The 22577-nt window shown below is 37.8% G+C and overlaps 1 protein-coding gene across 19 annotated transcripts in view; it reads left to right on the top strand.

Annotated features, from left to right (window-relative positions):
* Nucleotides 1-22577, top strand: part of USP54 (ubiquitin specific peptidase 54) — a 119010-nt gene that overhangs the window by 66130 nt on the left and 30303 nt on the right. For 14 of the 19 annotated variants that reach the window (XR_003519875.1, XR_003519874.1, XM_027593514.1 and 11 more), the window contains 8 exons: nucleotides 14589-14723; nucleotides 16296-16409; nucleotides 16541-16623; nucleotides 17056-17161; nucleotides 17274-17420; nucleotides 18851-19000; nucleotides 20598-20766; nucleotides 22337-22507. Coding sequence is in view for 17 of the 19 variants with exons in the window: in XM_027593514.1 (XP_027449315.1) it covers nucleotides 14589-14723; nucleotides 16296-16409; nucleotides 16541-16623; nucleotides 17056-17161; nucleotides 17274-17420; nucleotides 18851-19000; nucleotides 20598-20766; nucleotides 22337-22507 (1075 nt within the window). In the remaining 2 variants the exon portion in view is untranslated. Of the gene's footprint in view, nucleotides 1-396; nucleotides 413-8321; nucleotides 8407-14588; nucleotides 14724-16295; nucleotides 16410-16540; nucleotides 16624-17055; nucleotides 17162-17273; nucleotides 17421-18850; nucleotides 19001-20597; nucleotides 20767-22336; nucleotides 22508-22577 lie in introns of those variants that run through there. The other 5 variants (XM_027593606.2, XM_027593504.2, XM_027593531.1 and 2 more) reach the window with 4 other exon arrangements.

Below are 22577 nucleotides of genomic sequence, written 5' to 3'. Positions count from 1 at the left end.
GAAGTAAGATACTTGCTAGAGAAATTTGAATCCTGGAGAAATCCCTGGTAGAGGAATCTCCTGAAACTGGAAACTCTCATCTGTACCAGGAAGGGATGATAGAACTTCTATGACCCCCTCACATGGCTTTGACTAGTCAGGACTATGCCATCCTCTTCATTGACCCAGGTGGGACTCTCATGAACTGGCTGTACCAGCCTTATTATGTTTTAATTTCCAGAAGCACAAATTATTATTGTGATATAAATTAGTATCATTATAGAAACCAAATAGATGAAGAAAACCAACCACGAGACTTCATGGGACACCTTCTGAGATGCCCAAGTACAGAAAGGAGGATGTTTTTCAACTTATGAGGGCTGAGATTGTACCTTGGGACTCTTTCAGAGAAGCAGTTGCTTATGGCAGATAGGTAAATCGGCTTGGGGAATCAAAGGCTGTATTTTGGATCTTCATAATTCTGAGAAGTTCTAGTACTTTCCTTATCACATCATTGTCTGAGCTATCAATTAGGTTTATTTTCCTTCACTGCTTCTTTTGTTATAGTGGGAGTATATTAAAAATTTGTTTTTCCCTAAAGTGCTTTTCAGTCCCTCAGTGCTATATAAGTGTTAAATAATTAAGCTCTAGCTTGCATTCTTTTAATTACTGTATACCTCATTTGAAAATTATAAATAGATTTACATTGCAAATGGATTAATTTGACTGTATGATGAGCAGAACATGGTTCTAATAGTCGAGAAATTTAAATTGTTAGAATGGCCATATTCCTTCATTCAGGAGGACTTTATTTTCTGAGAGAAGAGAAGGGATATTGAGTGTTTCGAAGAGCAAATCTGGGATGGACCATCAGCACCTGGAATATCTCTTTTTTGTTCCCTACTTTAATTTTTTTTTTAAGATTTTATTTATTTATTAGAGAGAGAGAGAATGAGAGATAGAGAGCATGAGAGGGAAGAGGGTCAGAGGGAGAAGCAGACTCCCTGCCAAGCAGGGAGCCCGATGTGGGACTCGATCCTGGGACTCCAGGATCATGACCTGAGCCGAAGGCAGTCGCTTAACCAACTGAGCCACCCAGGCGCCCCCTACTTTAATTTTTTTTTTAGAGAGAGAGAGAACAAAGGGGGGGCACGGGGCAGAGGGAGAGGGAGGGAGAGAATCTTAAGCAGGCTCCCATGCCCAGCAGGAAGCCTGACGCAAGGCTTGATCTCACAACCCTGAGATCATGACCTGAGCCAAAATCAAGGGTTGGATGCTTAACCAACTGAGCCACCCAGGTGCCCCTAAAAATATTTTTATAGAATATGAAATAATATGATTCATCCCTGAGCTAGATTCTAGTCCAGTATAATAAGACAAAAGGACAGATAAAGATTAGGAAGAAAGAAGCAAAGTTATTATTTGCAGATGATATGATTGGCTATTAAAAAAATCTCAAAGTATCTACTGATATATCAGTAGAATCAATAAGAGGATTTAGCAGGTTATTGCCTGTAAGATCAAGGTATAACATTCAATTGTATTTCTATATACTAGCAACTAATAGAAAATGCAAGATAAAAAGAACTTTTATAACAGCAACAAAGTATATAAAGTAGATATGAATAAATCTAACAAAAAAGATATGACAATTATATAAAATCCCCACAGAGATCCAGTATAATGAATAATTACAAAGTGAACATCCTTGTAACAAGTCTTTAGGTGAAACTAGAATACTGCCAGTACCATAAACATTCACCCTCCTTTCTTTCTCAGTCACATCTCCTTCTTTCTCCCAGAAGTAGCCACTTTTCTGATGTTTGTGGTAATCACTTCTTTGTTTTATCTGATAGTTTTACTACCTATGTATCCATTCTTAATCTAATTTAAAAATTACCTGTTTTTAAAAGATTTACTTCATTGTAAATGGAATCATTTTTAAAAGATTTACTTATTTATTTTAGAGAGAGAGAGGGAGTGCAACAGCGCAGAGGGGAGGAACAAAGGGGAAGGGCAAAGGGAGAGAGAGTCTTAAGCAGACTCTGCACTGAACACAGAGCCCATTTCAGGGCTCCATCTCACGACTCAGATCACGACTTGAGCTGAAACCAAGAGTCAGTCACTTAATTGACTGTGCTACTCAGGTGCCCGGTAAATGGAATCATTTTATATGTGTGCGTGTGTGTGTGTGTGTGTGTCTTCTTTAGTGCAGCAATATGTTTATAAGATCATATTGTTCTGTGCAGGTTGACTTTGTTCATCTTCTTTATTATATGGTATTTCATTGTGTAAATAAACCAGTTTGTTTATTTTATTGCTGGTAGTCATTTGGATTATTTCCAGTTTTTAATTTTTTATGAACAATATTGCCAAGAAGATTCTTGTGTATATCTACATATGTATACACATTTTTTTGCATATATGTCCAGGAATGGAATTACTGGATCATAGGATATGTATATTTACAATTTTTTTTATATTGCTAACTGCTTTCCAATATTTACATATGTTTTCCAATGTGGTGATACTAATGTGTATTCTGACCAGCAGGTTTGTCCTGGAAGTTGAGTAAATTCAATTCTGAACTTATGACAAATAGGGAAGGATAGACAGGACATTCTTTTTTTTTTTTTTTAAAGAATTTATTTATTTATTTGACAGAGAGAGACACAGTGAGAGCAGGAACACAAGCAGAGGGAGTGGGAGAGGGAGAAGCAGGTTTCCCGCGGAGTGAGGAGCCCGATGCGGGGCTCGATCCCAGGACCCTGGGATCATGACCTGAGCCGAAGGCAGACGCTTAACGACTGAGCCACCAGGCACCCCTAGACAGGACATTCTTGAAGAATAATAACAAAATGAGAGACTTGCCTTGTTTATCAGTCAGAGTAGACTAAGTTATGCTTTGGTAACAAGCTAAAATCTCAGTGATAAATACACAAAAGATTTATTTTGCATTCCCATTACTTGTCCACTGCAGGTTAGTAGGAGAACCCTACTGATTGTAGTCACTCAGGAATTCAGGTGCCAAAGCTATAACCAAGTTGACTATTACTAGTGGCCAAGTCAGAGCGGACATTTGAATGTTCAACAGGTCACTTCTGCTCAGAGCTCACTGGCCAGAACTAAAATCATATGGCTCCAGTGAATCCCAAGTGGGCCCGGAAGTGTGATCCTATCAAAATCCTTGGGAGAGGGATGAACCAGAAATACTTAGCAAAAGTACTAATGACTACCATACTTTATCAGATATAAAACTACATCAGTTATAAAACTATAGTAATTAAGACAATGTGGTATCAACACAGTATGACTAATAAATCGATGGATCGAAGTTAAAAGTTCAGAAGTAGACATATAGAAACTTACTACTTGCCCTGTGAATCAAAGGAGAAAGTGAACTTTTCAATAAATGGTGATTAGACAATTGGTTATCCATATGGAAAGAAAAAGGAAATTAGAACCCTACCTCATATTATTACCAAAAGTATGAATTTCAGCTGAGTTAAGGACTAAAACATGAAAGGAAACTTTTTTAAAGTTTTAGAAGAAAATATGAAAGAATATCATGACCTCAGGGATAAATGGAATTTATTCAATGACAAGAAAAACACAAAGTTAAAAAAATTGATAACATTTTACTACAAAAAATTCAAAAACCTCTGTTCATCAGAAGACTCCAGAAGAGGGTAAAGACACAAGGCCACACACTGGGAGGAAATATCTGCAATATATTATATAACTAACAAAGTATTGGTACTCAGCATAGAACTTCAGAGAAGAACTTCTATAAAGAATAAGTAAAAGATAATTGAGTTAGTGGGAAAATGGGTAAAAGACATAAACAGGCGGGCGCCTGGGTGGCTCAGTTGGTTAAGCGACTGCCTTCAGCTCAGGTCATGATCCTGGAGTCCCGGGATCGAGTCCCGCATGGGGCTCCCTGCTCGGTGGGGGATCTGCTTCTCCCTCTGACCCTCCCCCCTCTTATGTGCTCTCTCTCTCATTCTTTCTCTCAAATAAATAAATAAAATCTTAAAAAAAAAAAGACATAAACAGGCATTTCTCAGAACAGGAAACCCAAAAGACCTTTAAGCATATGAAAGATTCTTACCCTCCTAAGTAATCCAAGAAATGTAAACTAAACGAATACTCTTCAGAGTAGTAGAAATTTAAAAATCACTTAAGATTGTTACCTGAAAGGTAGAATAATAAGAACTTATATACAGTTGCTGGTTGGAATATAAATTGATACCACTAGTTAGGGAAATAGTTTATTACATTTTTCAGGTAAAATTAAAGTAGCATATACCCTACCACTCAGTAATTCCACTCCTAGATACATGTTGTAGAGAACTTCCTTGTATATACATATCAGAAGATATATTCAAGAATGTTCAAAGTAGTATTTTTTTGTAATTACAGAAAAATGGAAACAGCCCATTCCAACTATAGTAGAATATATATAAAAATTACGGTTTCTTCCTAAAGTAAGACACTATATGGCAGTGAAAATGAATAGCCTTTAGCTCTATATATCAGCTTGGATTAATGACAAAAATATTACACTGACTGAAAAAAGCAAGTCATAGAGGGCTATATAATGATTCCATTTATATACAAAGTAAAAATGGGCAAAACTAAACAACATGTTGTTCAGGGATACAGGTATGTGATAAAACTATAGAGAGAAAGGGAATGATTTTCATAAAATTCAGGACAGTGGTTATCTCTGGAAAGTGGAGGGGAGGAGATTATAATCAATTGGGGAGTTTCACACTCATTGACAGTTTTTCCATTTCTTTTTTTTTTAAATTTTTAAAAGATTTTATTTATTTGAGAGGGAGAGAGAGAGAGAGAGAGCACAAGCAGAGGGAGTGGCAGAGAGAGAGAGGGAGACGTAGGCTCTTTGCTGAGCAGGGAGCCCAATGCGGGACTCGATTGCGGGACCCTGGGATCATGACCTGAGCCGAAGGTAGACGCTTAACTGACTGAGCCACCCAGGCGCCCCTAATTTTTCCTTTTCTTAAATTGAGTGGTGGACACATGGGCATTTCTTTATTATTCTTTGGCTAAATATAAACATCAGGCTTGTTTTTATAAATGATGATTTTTATTAAATATAATACAGGGGTGCCTGGTTGGCTCAGTCAGTGCAACTCTTGATCTCAGGGTTGTAAGTTCAAGCCCCACATTGGGTGTAGAGATCACTTAAAATCTTAACAACAACAAAATAAACGTACTACAGTCATTTTAGAAAGCACACTAGAGTGTAAAGAGGAAAGCTGGAAATTGCCTGAATTCATCACAGAAATTGCGATTTCTCTTTATGCCTCCTCTCTGGTCAATGTATTTCTAGAAATAAGTCTTTCCGTCCACTTATAGTAAAAAGAATCCTTTTTTTTCAGACCCCTGAATTGCCTTTCCATCTCTAGTATCATCCTACTTCATTTGTTCTAACCTAAGAATATGCTGGAGTGCTATTTTGAAGTTACTCCCTTCTTGTATAACCTTGAAGAATTACTTAAAAATGTATGATTATAGGCATTTAAAAAACTAATTTCATACTTTCTTTTCCCTTCCTTTCCTTCCTCAGGCACTCTCCATCAGCTATGAAAGCAGATGGTACACTCTCTATGCCTACCTCTTAGACATTGCAGATGTTACTTTGCCTGAATCTTGGCACCCAGAACAAACAACAATAAACAAAACAACACATCCCTTTTAAACCAAACCAAATCCAGTTCTTTCAGAACTCCAATTCAGAAACATAACTTCTCTTTTTCCCCCCCAGAAATATATCTTCTTAATGAAGTTTTTTAAAATATTACTTCTATCGAGACCCATGATTGTTTTACTTAATTGTATTTAGCATGGCTGAATGAGTTTTTGGGAAGGTGGCTCAGCATTTCCTCCCTTTTGGTATTCCTTAAGGTGCTTGCACCATAATATAAACACTTAACTTCTCTGGGTTCATATATTCTTTAAGTAGTTCTTGGATTTTAGTTATAAAGTCTTGGGTACTTGCCTTTTTCTTCTCTCTCTCTCTCTCTCTCTCTTTTTTTTTTTTGTCTTTTATGCTCTCTCTCACTCTTGTTCTACTTCAGATTTTCATTGTGACTTGGTTTTATACTTTTTTTTTTTTCAGTAGGTCTACTTAATCTTGGATTTTATGCCTCGTTTAGTTAGGGAAGGGTGAGATGTATGTGTGTGGTGGGGGTCCTGAGGAGTTGATGGTGGGAAGATCTGCTTAAGAGTCAAAAGCCTGGGATTCTGTCAAACAAAGCAGTTATCTGGCATCCTACAATTAAGTTACATGTTAAATTTGTGGTATCCCAGTGTGGGTGTAATTCTATATATTTAAATCCCTGCTTTTTTCTCTGCCTACTTAAAAATTAGAGGAATGTTTGGTGAAGCGAGTAAGAATTCCTTTTTGCTGGTACTTTGTGTCCTATTTGCATTCTTTAGTGCTAAGTTTGAAATGTAAAATTCTTATATCATAGATTTTTTTCAAAATAGGGAACTCCAAAATTCTTGAATTTGAAATACTCTATAAGAACTTGCCAATTCTATGAAGTCAGAATTCTTTGTGTTGGTACATAATTGTTTAGCTCTAGAACCCAGTATTAAGAACAAAAAGAGACATAAACATGTTCCTAGATGAATCAGAAGCTAGCCAACTTTCCCGTAATCTAATGTTTTGGATGAAGGATTTGGGCTTCTGAGTCTGGCTAGAAGATACGTATCCCTGCTTTTTCTCTACTTTTTATTTACCTTGCATCAACCCTTAAAATGCTTTTACTATTGGTCTTATGTGAACAACTTTTATATAATATTTTTGCTTTTTCTTCTGCTCTCCGAATGTTTGTCAGTATTTTTGTGCCTTGTGACCATCACAGGTACCGTAGTATATGTTGTATCCAGAGCTTATAATTGCTTTTTGGTGGTTTATATACAATATTTAGGATAATCCATTTCTTTTGGTTCTGTAAAAGGTACTGGCTTTTTTTTTCTATGTTACTTGATACTAAGTTCCTAAAGTAATTTGAGCCTTCAAATCTTGCATGCATATTATTAATGATGGCTTTCATTAAAAAGAATTTGTGTCAGTGTGTCTTTCTTCTTACTGTGAACCGCAATGCCTTTCAACACTGATTTAGCAAATAGAAGCGATTTGTGTGCTTATTACCCTGTTCCTTCTGAATCTACAAATTTATTCCCATCTAATGTTACTAAAAGATATTTCCTAACCTGAACTGTAGTCATGCCTATAGCCTAGAGCTCTTATTTATTATTCATATTGAATCTGCCCTTTTGCCCCCAGCCCCCAGGGTATGATTTTACTTTGGTGTTGGCTTATTTATTTATCTCTGTCCAGGGGAGGAAATCCGTCCTCTGTACTTAGTATGCCACAAAGATTTTGTTCTCCTTCCAGGGATTGTACTATAAGCTTTGCTGTGTGCCAAGATGTAGGACAGAGTGTTTTTTGTTATAGGCAAAGAAGAATGCTTCATTGATTAAATTCAACAAATCTTCTCAATTAGTGATTTTTCTTTTAAGAATGCTAGTACAAGGCATCAAAGCCAGGGAATGTTGGTAATGCTGAGGGTAGGTGGGGAGGAAATAGGTTTTTGTGTATAAGGTGTTGTGTAATGTAAGTCTGTATTTGTAGAGCAGTAAGAATGTTTTGAAAGGGGCAGGAAAATCTGTGTTCTGTTGATAACCCACCTGTTAATTGGGGGGATATTTGAGAGTTCAGAGAATAAATACCTCAATATATTTTTAAGTAGCTGTTCCTCTGTTGGGTATTGAAGCTTAAGCACAGTGAGTAAAGTAGTATGGGAAATTACTTATTGTTCATTATCAGTCCAATCCTTCTTTTTTGTAGATTATTGGAATAGAAGGTTCTTCATTGTCCTATAGTCATGGCCAGTATCAGAGAAGAGTAAATCCATTATGCTGGACTATTTAAACCAGGAAATTAGATTTCTAATATGTTCCCCGGAAATTTTAGCTAGTAATAAACAGCCCTCATGTGAAGAAGCTATATCCCTATGTCTAATGCAAATATCATCTACTTGAGTTGAACTTCTTTGTTTTGCTTATCTATGGGATATGAGCATATGTGTGTGGTCTTTTGGTTAACTTTTCTTAGTCTTGAAGTCCTATTAGGCTGTACCGAAATATTCTCAACTAATTTAACCATTGACATAACTTGGATAGTATAAAGTTGAGTCTTTTATCCTTTTTCAAATTTGGAGTTTAGAATTTTACATGATATTCAAATAGAGGGGTATGGCTGCAAGGAAAAACATAGTAGATCATCATGATTCTTTCCTTTCCAGAGTTTATGGCAGAACCTGAAACTTATACAATCTCAAAATCTTTGTGCATGTCCAGAAGGGTCCCCCTTTTCATTTCCCCTGTGGGGTAAGTGGTTATGGTATTGATTCTCAAAATTTGATTTAAATACTGTTGGTAATCTCTAAGGTCCTGTATTTTTGATATTGACAAAAATTAGCAAGTTGACTATTATATTTTGTAAAATCTCACCATTGGTTTGTGATTTCCCACTAAAAGCAATACCATCCTCTGGTGGAATTTAGCCTGTCTCTGTTCTATGGCTCTCTGTCCAGTGTCTTGAAGTCTTGGTATTTCTTTCTGTGTTTTGTCTTTGTGTGTATATGGGTGTCTGTCTCTTTTGCACTGGTAACAGGAATGAGGGTGATAGGTAGCTTATGATGGTCTTTAACTTCACCACTGCAAGTCTACAAAGTGTTGGGTTATGAACTCAAAAGAGTGCAAATAAAGCCCTAAACTCATGGGGAGATACTGAATTTACTTAAAAGGACTGATATAGGATATGCAGATAATTTTCTAATCATGAAGTCCAGAAAAGGTAGGTATTTTTAGACATAAGGTTAAGGAATCCCAGTGGAGAAACCAGCCAGCTGTTCTCTGCCTTCTCCAGTGTTGAAGTAAGAGTTTCTATTAAACTGATTGGATATTTGATAATATTGAAGAATTATTATTACCCTTTTCTAAGTGTGGCAATTATATTATGGTTATGTTTTAAACAAAAAGAGTTCTTATTTTTTAGAGACATACCCTGAAATGTTTACAGATGAATAATGTCTGGCATTTGATTCAAAATGACCTGGGAATGGGGTAAGTGGGTGGGTTGTATATATGAAATGAGATTGGCCACAGGCTGATAATTGTTGAAGATAGGTAATAGGTACATGGGAGTTTGTTGTGGTATTTTGTCTACTCTAGTATGTTTGAGATTTTCTGCAATAAAATGTTAAAAATCCAATGTTATTGTTTTGGGTGCCAAAATGGCAAACATTTATATGTTCTTTCCCCTCTTGAAAGAGAATGTTCGAGATTCTTTTGAACACATAAAACTAGTGAATAGTTCTCTTTTCCAGTAGTCCTCAAGGAGTAGTAGCTCCTTTATCTTTCTTTCAGAGGATTGTTTTTACAAACAGGCTTGATTGGCCACATTCAGGTTTACAAGTTACTTAAGTCTCTGATTTCCAGGAGATGTGGAGAAAAGGAGTGATTATGAGAGCCAAAATGATGAGAGATTTGGGAAGCCCAGATCAAGAAGAGAAAACCTAAGAACTGAGTTAGTAGCAGTGCATAAAGTGTGTCATGCCTTTGCAAAGTTATTCTTGGACACCCTTCAGGGATGAGTTGGACTGCTAACTTTCCAAAAAACCGAGAGTCCATAAAGCATCAAATTTAGTGATGGCCCTTCTCCTTGACCTCCATCTTCTCTACTCATGACTTCTTTTAGATGCAAGGCTAGAAAGTCCTGAGAGAGAAATAAACAGCTTTTGCCCGCCTAAAGAGAAAAGTCTGTGTTTTAGGGGGAAAAAAGTTTAAGCAACAGCTGCATTTGTAGATGCCAAAGCACAAAGACTTTCTGTCTTTATGGCACTTTTATCTTATTTACATGTCTTTACTAATCCAAATAATTATGTGCTTATGTGGGTAGAATTGTTTGCTCCATGATCCAAGAGAAATGGGTGGGGAAGCACCTGCTTTTAGTCATTAAAGTCTTAATGCTTTTGCACTGCATCCAAGAAAATAGTTAACAGACAAAAAGTAATTTGCCTTTTCCTGAGAATGAAAAGGAAGACCTCTTTGGTTTCACTTTGTGAAGAAGAGCAGAGAGAAGCCTCAAAGGTGGGTTTTCTCTGTTTATTGAAATGAAACCATCATGGTCCCCATAGGGAAAAATAATTCCTGGGTTTTGGTTCTTCCTACCCTTTCCCACTCCCTGCCACAGAACTCAGCAATTGGAAGAATACCAGTTTTTGTTCCTTATTGGTGCTACCACCTGTTCTTATTGCTGAACTAAATGTTCTTGGCTTTCTTTGGTGTGAACAGGATCTCCCTCTGGGAAAGGTGGGAGGAGGGTGAAAAAGGGAACAGGAGGAGGCCCGTTCCAGCCCTTGTGCTCATGTGAGAGGGACACACAGGGGTTAGTGTGCTGCCCTAACAGAGGGGCTTTGTGCTACAGCTTCTTACAGAGCTGCAGCTCCACAGATGCATGCTGGGAGAGCTCAGGCTGCTTCATCCCTGGTATACTTGCTTTTTCCTAACAATAGCAGAGCAAGACTGATAATAATAGTTACAATAAAATAAAGAAGATGCAGGTATTCTGAATACATTCAGATATTCATTGTGTGTGGAGAAAGTTGCCTGCAATTAAGAGATGAGGAAAGAGTATCGCTTGGAGCCATTGATGACACCAGACACAAGTCAGATCTGTTATTGCATGTCCATTGTGCATGTAAGCAGAGCTCTGACTTTAGGTCTTGCCCTTTCTGTGCTGAAACCTTTCTTATATAGTCATGGGAAATCTCTCTCTCCTAAGTAAGAGCAACAGAAAGAGAAAAGATTGGTTCTTCCTACCCAGATTTCAGAGCCTAGGGAGGTAGCTCAAAGTAGATGCATTTCTGACCCAAGGTCAGTAGCAGACAGACTTCTTAGTAACCTAAAAATATAATGACAGTAATAATAATGATAACAACAACAACAATGGCAGCTAATACTTAGATAGCACTTATACAGCCAGGCATTAGTCTAAGGTATAGAGATATAAGTAATTCATTTAATCCATAAATAACCCTAGAAGGTAAGTATTACTACTAATCCTCTTTTAAAAGAGGAAACTGAAGCCTAGAGAAGTTAAGTAACTTTTCTAAGGTCACAGAGATGGTAGATAACAGGACTGGGATTTTGAACCCAGATAGTCTGGTTCCAGAGTCCGTGCTCTTAACTATTACTCTATACCATCTCTCAGTGGAGGCCTGTCCTTTCTCAAGCGGGGTCATCTGAACCACAGAACACAGAACATAACTTGAGTGACTATTTTAATTCTCTCTGGCTAATAATATAACTACTGCATGCATAGGAGAGACATTAGTTCATTAGGAATTGTTGATGCCTTAAGAGTATTAGGGCTTAATTCTGAAGGGAACTCAGTTGAGAAAGACTAAAGGGGCTGTAGTTTGCAAATATCACATTTGTACACAACTGTCCTGGAACTAATTTCGCATTGGTTTGTTTTGAAACCAGTTTTGAGCTCTGCACACAGGACCAAACCTCATCCATCCCATGCTCTAGAGATAGAGCTTTTGTTAGCAGTAATACCTTAGCATTAACAGTTGAGAAGAATGGCAAGTTGGGATGTGATAGGGGTCACTTAGTGTTTTCAGTTGTCAAACCACTATTATTTGTAGAAGCAGTCACTGCTTCTTGGGCCACCTTTTCCTTTGTTTCTCTGTTCCTCTGTCTCAGAATCCTGTAGGTCACTTGGTGTAGATATCCAGTTGTCCTCTGAGAATGTTTATCTATGGTCCTAGACCGTTCCTTTTGGTCTAGTTTAAGGGTCACTGATAGTGAAGGTCCTGCCTTGCCTTTCCCTGATCTTAAATATATTTGTAAAAAATGTCTAGGTTAATCCAAAATAACTTGGAATACTTATAATAGATTTCCCCCAGCTCCTAGCTTATAAAATAATACTAAATGTGTATTATTTAGTACAGTCTCCACACCGTACGGAATTCTTTGGAGGGAAATAATAGCAGGTTACATAGCAAATTGTTCTTGAGCTGCTTTTGGGATAGATGTTCAATGTGTATGAGGAAGAACAGTGCTAGTAAGAGAGTAGAATGAGGAAAAAACCGTTCTAACTTGAAATTAGCTGAATGAGGTTTAATTCCATTTTGCTTTAACCAGTTATATTACCTTAAGAAAAATTTTCAACTTTTCTAGGTGATTCTTTATCTGCTTAAAAAAAAGAGGGACTAGGGATACCTGGGTGGCTCAATTGGTTAAGCATCCGACTCTTGATCTCAGCTCAGGTCTTAATCTCTGGGTCGCGGGTTCAGGCCCTGTGTTGGGCTCCCCAGTGGGCATGGAGCCTACTTAAAAAAAAGGAGGGGACTTAATAATATCTTAATAAGATCTACCCATATCACATCATTCATTCATTCATTCATTCATCCAAAACAAGTTATCGGTTGCCCTCTATATGCCAGTACCCTTCTAGGTGCTGGGAATAATATAGCAGGGAATTAAAGGGCAAAAATTTTCTGTCCTCACACTTAAATTCTAGAGAGTATAGTCAGACAGTAAATAAGTAAAATACATGGTATTAAAGATGATAATAAGTGCCACAGAGAAAAATAAAACAGCTGAGGGTGGAGGGTTTGGGGAAGAGGGGGTGGAGCTTGAAATTTTAAATAGAGTGATCAGGGGGCACCTGGGTGGCTCAGTTGGTTAAGTGTCTGCCTTTTGCTCAGGTCATGATCCCAGAGTCCTGGGATCAAGTCTGCATTGGGCTCCTTGCTCAGTGGGGAACCTGCTTCTCCCTCTGCCTGCCATTCCCTCTGCTTGTGCGCTCTCTCTCTTTTCAACAAATAAAATCTAAAAAAGAAAGAAAGGAAGAAAGAGAAAGAAAGAAAGAGAAAGAGAGAAAGAAAAAAAGAATGATCAGGAAATACTATATAGTGAGGGTAATATTTGGATAAAAATCTGAAGAACTAGTGACTGAGCTGCTGATAATTCAAGTAAGATGAGGACCAAGAATTGACCATTCTAGGTTGGTGAGGCCTCCTATTCTTAGATTACATAAGTAGGTTTATAAAATGGTCTTATTTCTGGTCTCATTAGTAAGTCTGAAAAATAACCATGGAGTTTTTTTATATGAAGAAATTACTAACAAGAATTTGTTAGTGAGTGACATTCTTTGGTGTGTTGATATGTAACTATTCTTTGGTGTGTTGATATGTAACTATCGTTGAATTTATTGTTTATGTGGGTAGTTTAGTGAGGATCTGGGCCATGTGATGTCAAAGGACCATATTCTAGTTTTTTGGGGGAAGGTCCAATACCACATCAAGCCAGGTGCCACTTGTTGCCACTCTTTGTTTCCATTCTCTGGAGGTCACATTCATCATTGTTTTAGATCAGGCAAAGATGGAGAAGATAGATACATTTAATTATACCAAAATTAAAAAACTGCTCCACATAAAAGACATTAGAAGACTGGAAGAAGATATTTGCCACAAGTCATATTTATAAAAGACTCAGAAAAACTAAATGTAGTTAGAAAGACTCAAATTAACCAGTCTGAGTGTATTTATTAATTGCTGACAATGATATGGGGAAATTTATTTATATTCATTTACTGGTGGAAGTAAAAGTTGAGATAGCCTCTTTATATGGCAAAAAATTAGAGACTGCCAAAATGTCCGTCAATAAAGAAATGGATAAATAGATGTTGTATAGGCACCCGATAAAATATAACGCATCAGGGAAAAGGGATGAACCGTGTGTGTGTGTGTGTGTGTGTGTGTGTGTGTGTGTGTGTGTGTGTATAATTATGGATAGATCTCAAAAATAATGCTGAATTTAAAAAAGTAAAAGTTTGATGCTTTGTATATAAACAAAAAATATACATAAAAGTATCTATGTATTATTTAAGGATACACACACACACAAATACACAGGTATTAAAAAACAGAAGATTGTGCAACAAACTCATGATAGTGAGTGCCTGGTAGAGAATGGGTGGTCTTAAATTGGACTTCATCTGTAGATTTGAAATAAACATGATGGAATGTTTATTTCTGGGTATTAGACAAATAGGTCTTTGTTATATTATTCTTTGTCCTTTGAGTAATTCTAAATTAAGAGAAGGGGGCCAGGTTTCATAGGATGAGCCCCAGAGAATTATTTACCAAATGATTTATATATAATTTGTCCTAATTTACTGTGGATCTTCTACCTCTGTATCAGAGGAAATGAGGTAACCCTATATTAATTAACTCATGACACTGGTCTCTCCTAATGTGTTCTTGATGGTATCACAGTCAGATGGAAGAGCAAGGATCCTTACTAGCACAGATCATGCTCCTTATTCTGACTCTTGATTTTTTACTTTTTTGTTACTAACTACAAGCATATCAACTCATGGGAAGTACATTTGGTTCCATTGTCAAAAGCATGGAGATGCTAGCTTGACAGACTGGGATGTGTAGAAGCTTAATAACAACACTGCTTTTTTCCCTTGTCTAACCTCTTCCCTACAGGGAATCTTTAACCAGTTTCAGTGTAGTAGCGAAAAAGTGCTTCCATCTGACACTCTCCGCAGTGCTCTGGCAAAGACTTTCCAGGATGAACAGCGTTTCCAGCTGGGAATAATGGATGATGCTGCAGAGTGCTTTGTAAGTGTTGGCCTCTGGCCCTCTTTGATATGGGGTGAGACTGTTGATGATTTCCATCAAGGACTGGATACTTTACTGTAGTATTTAGTCTGCCCTAGTATCTACAATTAGGACAAGGAAATTCCCTAGTTTTTCAGAGCTCTAGGGTGTCTCTGTTAATGAAGTAGGAATTGCATAATGGGTTTATTCTTTTTCCTTCAGGCTTAGAGTAGTTTTGTGCTTGTCATTGCATAAAACAGTGGCTCTCGCCTTCAGAGGAGACAGGCCTCATTAAAATACAAATTGCTGTGTCCCGTTCCCTTGAGTTTCTGATTCAGTAGGTCTGGATTGGGGCCCAAGAATATCTAGCTCTAACAAGTTTCCAGGTGATGCTAATACTGATGCTGCTGGTCTGGGGACCACCTTACTTTGTGAATTCCTACATTACTAATGATAATTAAACAGAATAACTGAGTCCCTACCACAAGTGTAATGTGCTGTTTAGGTAGCTACATTGCTCCCAGTGACTTTTAGTAGAAGACTGTTCTGAACTCTGGGTTCTATCCATCAACCTTCAAAAGACTCTCTGTGCGTCCATTAAAAAAATCTGAGAGTGATCTATATTCCATTACAGGGTAAAATGTCACCAAAATCAGAGGTACTCCTGAGAAACTGGATCACTTATATATTGCTGGTGGGAACGTAAAATGGTATAGCCACTCTGGAAAACAGTTGGTCAGTTTCTTAAAAAACTAAACTTAAAAATTATCATATGGTTCAGCAGTTGCATTCCTGGACATGTATCCCAGAGAAATGAAAACTTAAGTTTATACCTATCCATTGATATTCATAGAATCTTTATTTGTAATAGCTCCAGTTTGGAAACAACCCAAATGCCTTAAATGGTAAATAGTGAAACAAACTTTGGTATTTCCATACCATAGAATACTATGCAGTAATAAAAAAAGGAATTTACACATCAACTTGAATGGATCTAAAAGGAATTATGCTGAGCGAAAAAACACAGTATCAAAAGGTTATATACCTACCATATGCTCCCATTTATATAATATTCCTGAAATAACAAGCTTATGGAGATAAGAGAACAGATTAGTGGTTGCTAGGTGTCAGGGTTGGAATTGGGTGGGTAAGGCTATAAAGGAATAATGTGAGGGAACCTTGTGATAGAACAGTTTTATATCTTGATTGCAGTGGTTGTTATATGACTCTATACATGTAAGAAAATTGCATAGAGTTACACACACAAATAAGTGTATGTAAAACTGGTGAAATCTAAATAAACTCTGTAGACTATATTGATGTCCATTTCTTGGTTTGGTTATCGTACTATAGTTATGCAAGATGTTACCATTGGAGGAAACTGGGTGAAGGGTACATGGACCTCCTATACTATTTTTTTGAAACTTCCTGTGACTTTATAATTATTCAAATTAAGCAGTTTTTTTTTTTTTTAAAGTAGAGGTATTCTTACCTTCCAAGAGGATTACTATTTCTCTGAGTAAACTGCCTACCAATATGTGCATTTTTCTATTAAGTATCACTGATATACTGCTTTTGTTCTTTCCCTATTAGGAAAACCTCCTAATGAGAATTCACTTCCACATTGCTGATGAAACCAAAGAGGATATATGTACTGCCCAACACTGCATCTCCCACCAGAAATTTGCAATGACATTGTTTGAACAGGTGAACCTTATCTCTGTCTACACATCACCTCTTCTTCAGGAACACTTTATGCTGGGCTGTGGGGTGTTAGATGGGTGTTAAAACAACTAATGACTGTGGCTGCTTGGTTTTGCTTTTCTACCTGGGCCCAGTGTGTGTGTACTAGCTGTGGTGCCACTTCTGATCCGCTGCCTTTCATCCAGATGGTGCATTACATCTCCACTACTTCCCTTTGGTGAGTCTTAAAGGGTTCTCTGTTTGTACTCTTAGGTACTCCTTAAATGACTGAGTTTTCACTGACGGCATCCAAATAGCTTATATTTTTATTGTTAAGACTATGCTATGTTGTAGGAACTGAGAACAGTAGCTTCAAAGTAACCTTTGTTCTTCTTCCCTCCTCTCCCAACCATCTCCTTTTCTTAGGTTCAGTTCTGGTCAGCAAGGTGGGAGGTGAAATGGGGATTCTATAAGCTTTGGATTTTGGGACAGGCGGAGGCGTTCATTGTGTTTGGGACACTGAAGCTGGTCAGGGCAAGGGGCTTTGATATAGTGGGCAGAAGAAGAAAATCAAACATGTGAGTTAAGAGTTTGTATGAATAATCTATTTGATTTAGTTGTAACTCTGGGTAACTCCTACCATCATTCCCTTCCATTCCCTATCTTGAAGCAATCAGGCTATTTGTATGCTGGAAAGGCGAGAAAAACCCTCACCAAGCATGTTTGGTGAGCTGCTGCAAAATGCCAGCACCATGGGAGATCTGCGAAACTGTCCGGTGAGTTAAGTCAGGGGTAAGGTTCAGAGTGGGGAGGGGAGCCCTAGGATTAGTGGAATTGAGGCAGAGCCAGTGGGAAACATCTCAAACTAGTCTTACATATGTATTTCAGAGCAACTGTGGAGAAAGGATTCGGATTCGCCGTGTGTTGATGAATGCTCCACAGATTATCACAATCGGGCTGGTATGGGACTCAGACCACTCAGACTTGGCAGAGGATGTCATTCACAGCCTGGGTACCTGCCTTAAGCTGGGTGATGTGAGTATTAGTTACCTTTATCTCTGACTTAGAGTTCTTGTGTCTTAGTATTGCTTAAGGGCAGTGAACACTAAATGCAAAGGTCTATCCTAGATGACAAATATTACAGAGTTTTGGACAAATATACTAGTTATATGTGTACACATACATGTGCATGCATGTACCTGTTCACCTACCTCCTTTGGGTAGGTGGCAAAGGCTTTTTAAAAAAAATGGGATGACTTTGGTCTTGAAAGACAGGATGGGCAGAGCTTCGCTACTGATAAAAATAAAGCAATTTACAGAGTTATTGTGTACCCTACTCATTGTTTGTTGTAGAGTGGGGAAGTGTTTTCAACCACAGGTGGTAATAAAGTCAAAGAAGTGAGCAATCCTGACCAGAGCTGCTATGGCAGGTGGAGGGGTAAAAGTTGATGACCTGAGTTTTACAATACAGAATTTACAGTGAGGAACCAATGTCTGTTGAGAAGGTAATGAAGTAGCTTGGAAGAGAATTTAGTGGTTTAGTGATTTTCTGTGCATCTATTCAGAGAAATAGGGAAAAAGACTTTAAGCCGGGGTCCTTAATCTTATCAGCTCCATATCTATACCTAGGATAGGTACAGTCAGGGTTTTCCTTCAGTTCAAGAGAAGAACCAGAAATTCTGTGGTTTCCTTTCTACTGGTTTCTTTCTCTTATGGTCCTGTGACTAAGGAGATCCCTTGTCATTCTTTAATGTCACTAAGCTACAACTGAGAATAAATGAACTATCTGGGATCTTATTTTAGGTCTCCTTCCCAAGGAATCTCTGACATGAGTAGGTTATATACCATTAAATCTCCTTTTTCTAAATTTCTGTAGTCTATGTCTTCTGTATTGTTCTAGTTTTGTTTTATTTTTATGATGATTTTCTCATTCAAATAAGTTTCTCAAGGCAAATACCCTTTTCGTCAAATTTTTTTGTATGTCTCTTAGAACCTATGGCAGTGCTAGACATCCACGAATTGAAATGCTGATAACCAGCGTGGTGGTATTGCTCCTCCTAAGGGCATTTTTACCCCTTAGTTAGTTAACCTTAGTTAGGGTCTCAGCAAGAAATTTATATTTGTGCACCAGTTGATAAGTAACTTTTGAAACCTTAGTGTTTTTGTTTTGTTTTGTGTTTTCAACTTTCTGGGCTCTTACGGTAAGCATCAGCAATACAATATTATTGAAAGTATGAAGAAACATCACCACCTTACCAGTTTACTGGCCACTATCTGTCTTGCTTTTCCCTACATTTTGTCTTTTTAGGTTCATTTCTGATGATTAATATGGACTAGGGAAAATTTTAGACTGAAGAGTGGAGAAACAAGTCAGTACGTTAATAAGAAATGATGGAGTCTGCTGAGAAATGATGTGAGAGGGTTGAGTATGTGACTGTCTTTTCCGTTCTCTTTTTTCCCCACAGCTGTTTTTCAGAGTGACAGATGACCGGGCCAAGCAGTCTGAACTGTACTTAGTAGGAATGATCTGTTACTATGGCAAACATTATTCTACATTCTTTTTCCAAACAAAGATCCGCAAATGGATGTATTTTGATGATGCTCATGTTAAGGAGGTAGGAATATTCAAGCCCTTCTTAAAGTGTTTGGTGACTGCAACAAAAAACTAAGGATAATTTCTTGTCTTCTTGTCTTTAGGGTCTGTTTTCATAATTTTGATGTCTGTTTACCTATCTGTCTATTGAATTTACGAGAGTGTCAGTTTTGTCTTCTCCGAGTAGATGGCAAGTTCCTCAAAGATAGGATCAATATATTTTCTGTTATTTTCTCTGAATCTTCTCACCATGCAGTCAGCACAGGTCTGTGTTTATAGTTGACAAAGTGTGTTTTTTTTTAAATGTATTAATGGTTGATTTGAGTGAAAACAGTTTAATGCTTCAAATTAGGTTAGAAGGTTAGCATGAAGTTCAGAATTTCAAACTTGGAATTATCAGTGGGTCATCCTTTGTCCCAGAGCTGCTATCAGTTATTCTCTGATTGTTACCTCCCTGAAGCCTTAACATGTTTTGGGGATAGTGTAGAAAAAAATATGGGGCTATGAGGATATTTAAAGCTGGAACCTTGTTACTATCTGAATCACAGTCTGTGACTGAAGCAGTTAAGGTGATCTGCATGAGTTAGGAAGCTTCTTGAGATAAGGTTAGCAGCTAGGAGACTCCTGACTATAATTTATACGAATCCATGGACATTAAACAGTGTCTTCTCCAAATAGTAAAGTCTGTCAAATTTCCTGATTGTCTATCTCTTTTTTGCTGTTGTAGTTTTGGGCAATTTATATGAATTCCTTGAGCTTTAGCATTTTTATTTGAAAAATAATACTTGCCTTATAAGATATTAAATAGGATTTGTATGTAAAAAGGATATTTGTTTTAGTTAAAATAATAACTTAATTATAAATTTACTGAACATCTATTATGAAATAAGCACCGTGGTCATTGTTCAGTTCTTAAGAGCACACCATCTCAGAATGTGACTGGTTCAAGTTTAAGAGAGGGTGAGTTAGGGATTTGATTGGATTATTGTTTCCACAGCTCTTCTGTCACTCTTTTCCACTGCTTTGGCAGTGCTGAATCCAGCTCAGAGCTAAGGCCGAGGTTCAGCTGTCTATTCTAAGCAGTTTGACCTTTTATGTCCTGCCATGTGTGAACTCTGAAATGGAATGTCATTTATTCTAAGGCAGTTTGTGAGAGAGTTTCTGCCTCCTCTTTAGCTTCATAAAAGTGATTTTAATATTTAGGCAAAAATTATATAATTTATAGAATGATAGAATTGCAGATTTCAAGTAAGGGCTTTAATCTGTGAAAATAAATTGATCATCAAAGCAGCTGAAGTCCCCTCACATAGCATATTCACCTTTGAGGACTTTTATTTATATTTCACAACTGAATTGATGTTTCACAGGAATAAAAGTAATTTTATTCATCATTCCTACCTCTTACAGGGTTTTACTGCTTTCTAAAAGGATTTAACAACAACAAAAAAAGATTTAACAAAAAATTTATGAAATTTAGGTCTAAGGTCTCTTTTGTGGTCTCTTTACCCAATTTTTGTCTTTTTATCTTATTTTCTTTAGAAAAACTGAGTAGGAAGATATGTTTTGAATTGTGGATATGAAGTATAACTGTCATGTTCTTCTGATTGTTTCTGGTTCAGATTGGGCCTAAATGGAAGGATGTGGTGACCAAATGCATCAAGGGGCATTATCAGCCTTTGCTACTGCTTTATGCAGACCCCCAGGGAACCCCAGTGTCCACCCAGGACCTGCCTCCCCAAGTTGAGTTCCAGTTATACAGCAGGACGTGCTATGATAGTGAAGATTCAGGTGAGCATTCTAGCTCTTTACGTCTTCCTTCTCCCTTCCAATGTGTCCATTGGACAGTTAGGACTCACACTTAATCATGAGCCTAGCACATAGCCTAGCTTGTAGAAAGAGGATCCATTAGAGATGGAAAGAAGTGCCAACTCGTGCTGAAGCCCAAGGTGTGCCAGGCTTTGTTTCCTTCGGCCTTCAAGAATGTGTTGTCTGCCACCTGGCCCTGATTCAAAAGTGAGAGGGCATTTAGGTTGATTTAGCCTGAAGTGATAAGTTTATGAGGGAGACTCAGTGTTTAACCTTCTAATAATGGTAAGATGACTGATTCTTACTGTCAATTTAACAGTGACTTTACTGAATTGTTAAGACCAAGAAAAATTATACTTACTACAAAACTAGTCATTTCGTTTGGGATAAGGGATTTTTGTTTTAAAATGCCAAGTGTAGTAGCAGTATTCCGCAGCCCATGAATCAGTTTTTCACTTCTAATTCAATTGTTTGCAACTTAAATCATGTTTTCCTGTAGAAACAATTTGCAGCCTGATGGCTAAAGTCTCAGGTTAGCTCATAGAGGCGTATAATATATTAGAAATATAACCCTAATGGTTTTGGCTTGATTTCTGAAAAGGGGGAAAAAGAAATATTCTTTTCCTCTTCTAGAGCTAGGACTGTCCCGGAGTATAATTTTGAGGGAGAAGATGCTTGTCCTTGGAATTTTTTCCCTCCCTTTTGTGCCTCCCTCCTGCTTGGCACCTGGTGTTCTTCCCAACCATGTACCTATCCAGACCTGCTCTACTTTTTCTCCCTTGACTCAAACACCCATTTCCACTTTTGTGCTTATCTCAGCAAGTTGTTCAGAGAAAAGTAGTCTGATTGAACTAATTTAGTCTAAAGTATGAATAGCAGTCCTGGGGCACCTGATGGGCTCAGTCATTAAGTGTCTGCCTTCAGCTCAGGTCATGATCCCAGGGTCCTGGGTTCAAGCCCCACATCAGGCTCCTTGCTTAGTGGGAGGCCTGCTTGCTTCTCCCTCTCCCACTCCCCCTGCTTGTGTTCCCCCTCTCACTGTCTCTCTCTCTCTCTGTCAGATAAATAAATAAAATCTTAATAAATAAATAACAGCCCCATAATTTCTCATATTAAAAATGCTTACAATGTCAATTAAATTTTTTAAAGTGACATTTTTGGCAGTATAGGAGAAAAATTATGGGATGGGAAGCAACTGATTATGAATGCCAGGTCGGCCTGGGACTCTCCATCTAAATAGATCTTATTTTTCACAACTTTTTCCTTTCTTCCACTTTTCCCCATAGGTTTTCTAAAAGCCCCACAGTTTTTCACAGTGGCAGGCAAAGTGAGGGCTTCAGCAAGGTAGGGGCAGGAGTGGGAGGAATTGTTTGTGTGTCTGGGTTATCTGGAAGTTGGGTGTTGGGAAGAATGGCTCTGGTATATCCTTCTCACCCTTCCATCTAGGAAGTTCTTGCCTTATGGACCTTTGTTGCCATCCAACTCTTTGCCTTCTCTCTATCACTGTCCTCTCTTTCCTTACTTTTGCATATGTGTCTCCTCCTTCCCTTAGGGAGGGAGCCCTCCATCTCAAGTGACACTCGAACAGATTCCTCAACGGAGAGCTATCCCTACAAACACTCCCATCATGAGTCTGTGGTCAGTCACTTCTCTTCTGATTCTCAGGGGACAGTCATCTATAATGTGGAGAATGATTCCACGTCTCAGAGCAGTCGGGACACAGGTAGGGAGTGAACCCTGCTTGCTTGATTCAGTTCCTGCATGGAAATTCACCCAGGAGAAAGAAACTGGGG

This window comes from Zalophus californianus, chromosome 15 (assembly GCF_009762305.2).
Source record: "Zalophus californianus isolate mZalCal1 chromosome 15, mZalCal1.pri.v2, whole genome shotgun sequence".
Lineage (NCBI taxonomy): Eukaryota > Metazoa > Chordata > Mammalia > Carnivora > Otariidae > Zalophus > Zalophus californianus.
The sequence above is the reverse complement of the archived record's forward strand: the minus strand, read 5'-3'. Positions and strand labels throughout refer to the sequence as shown.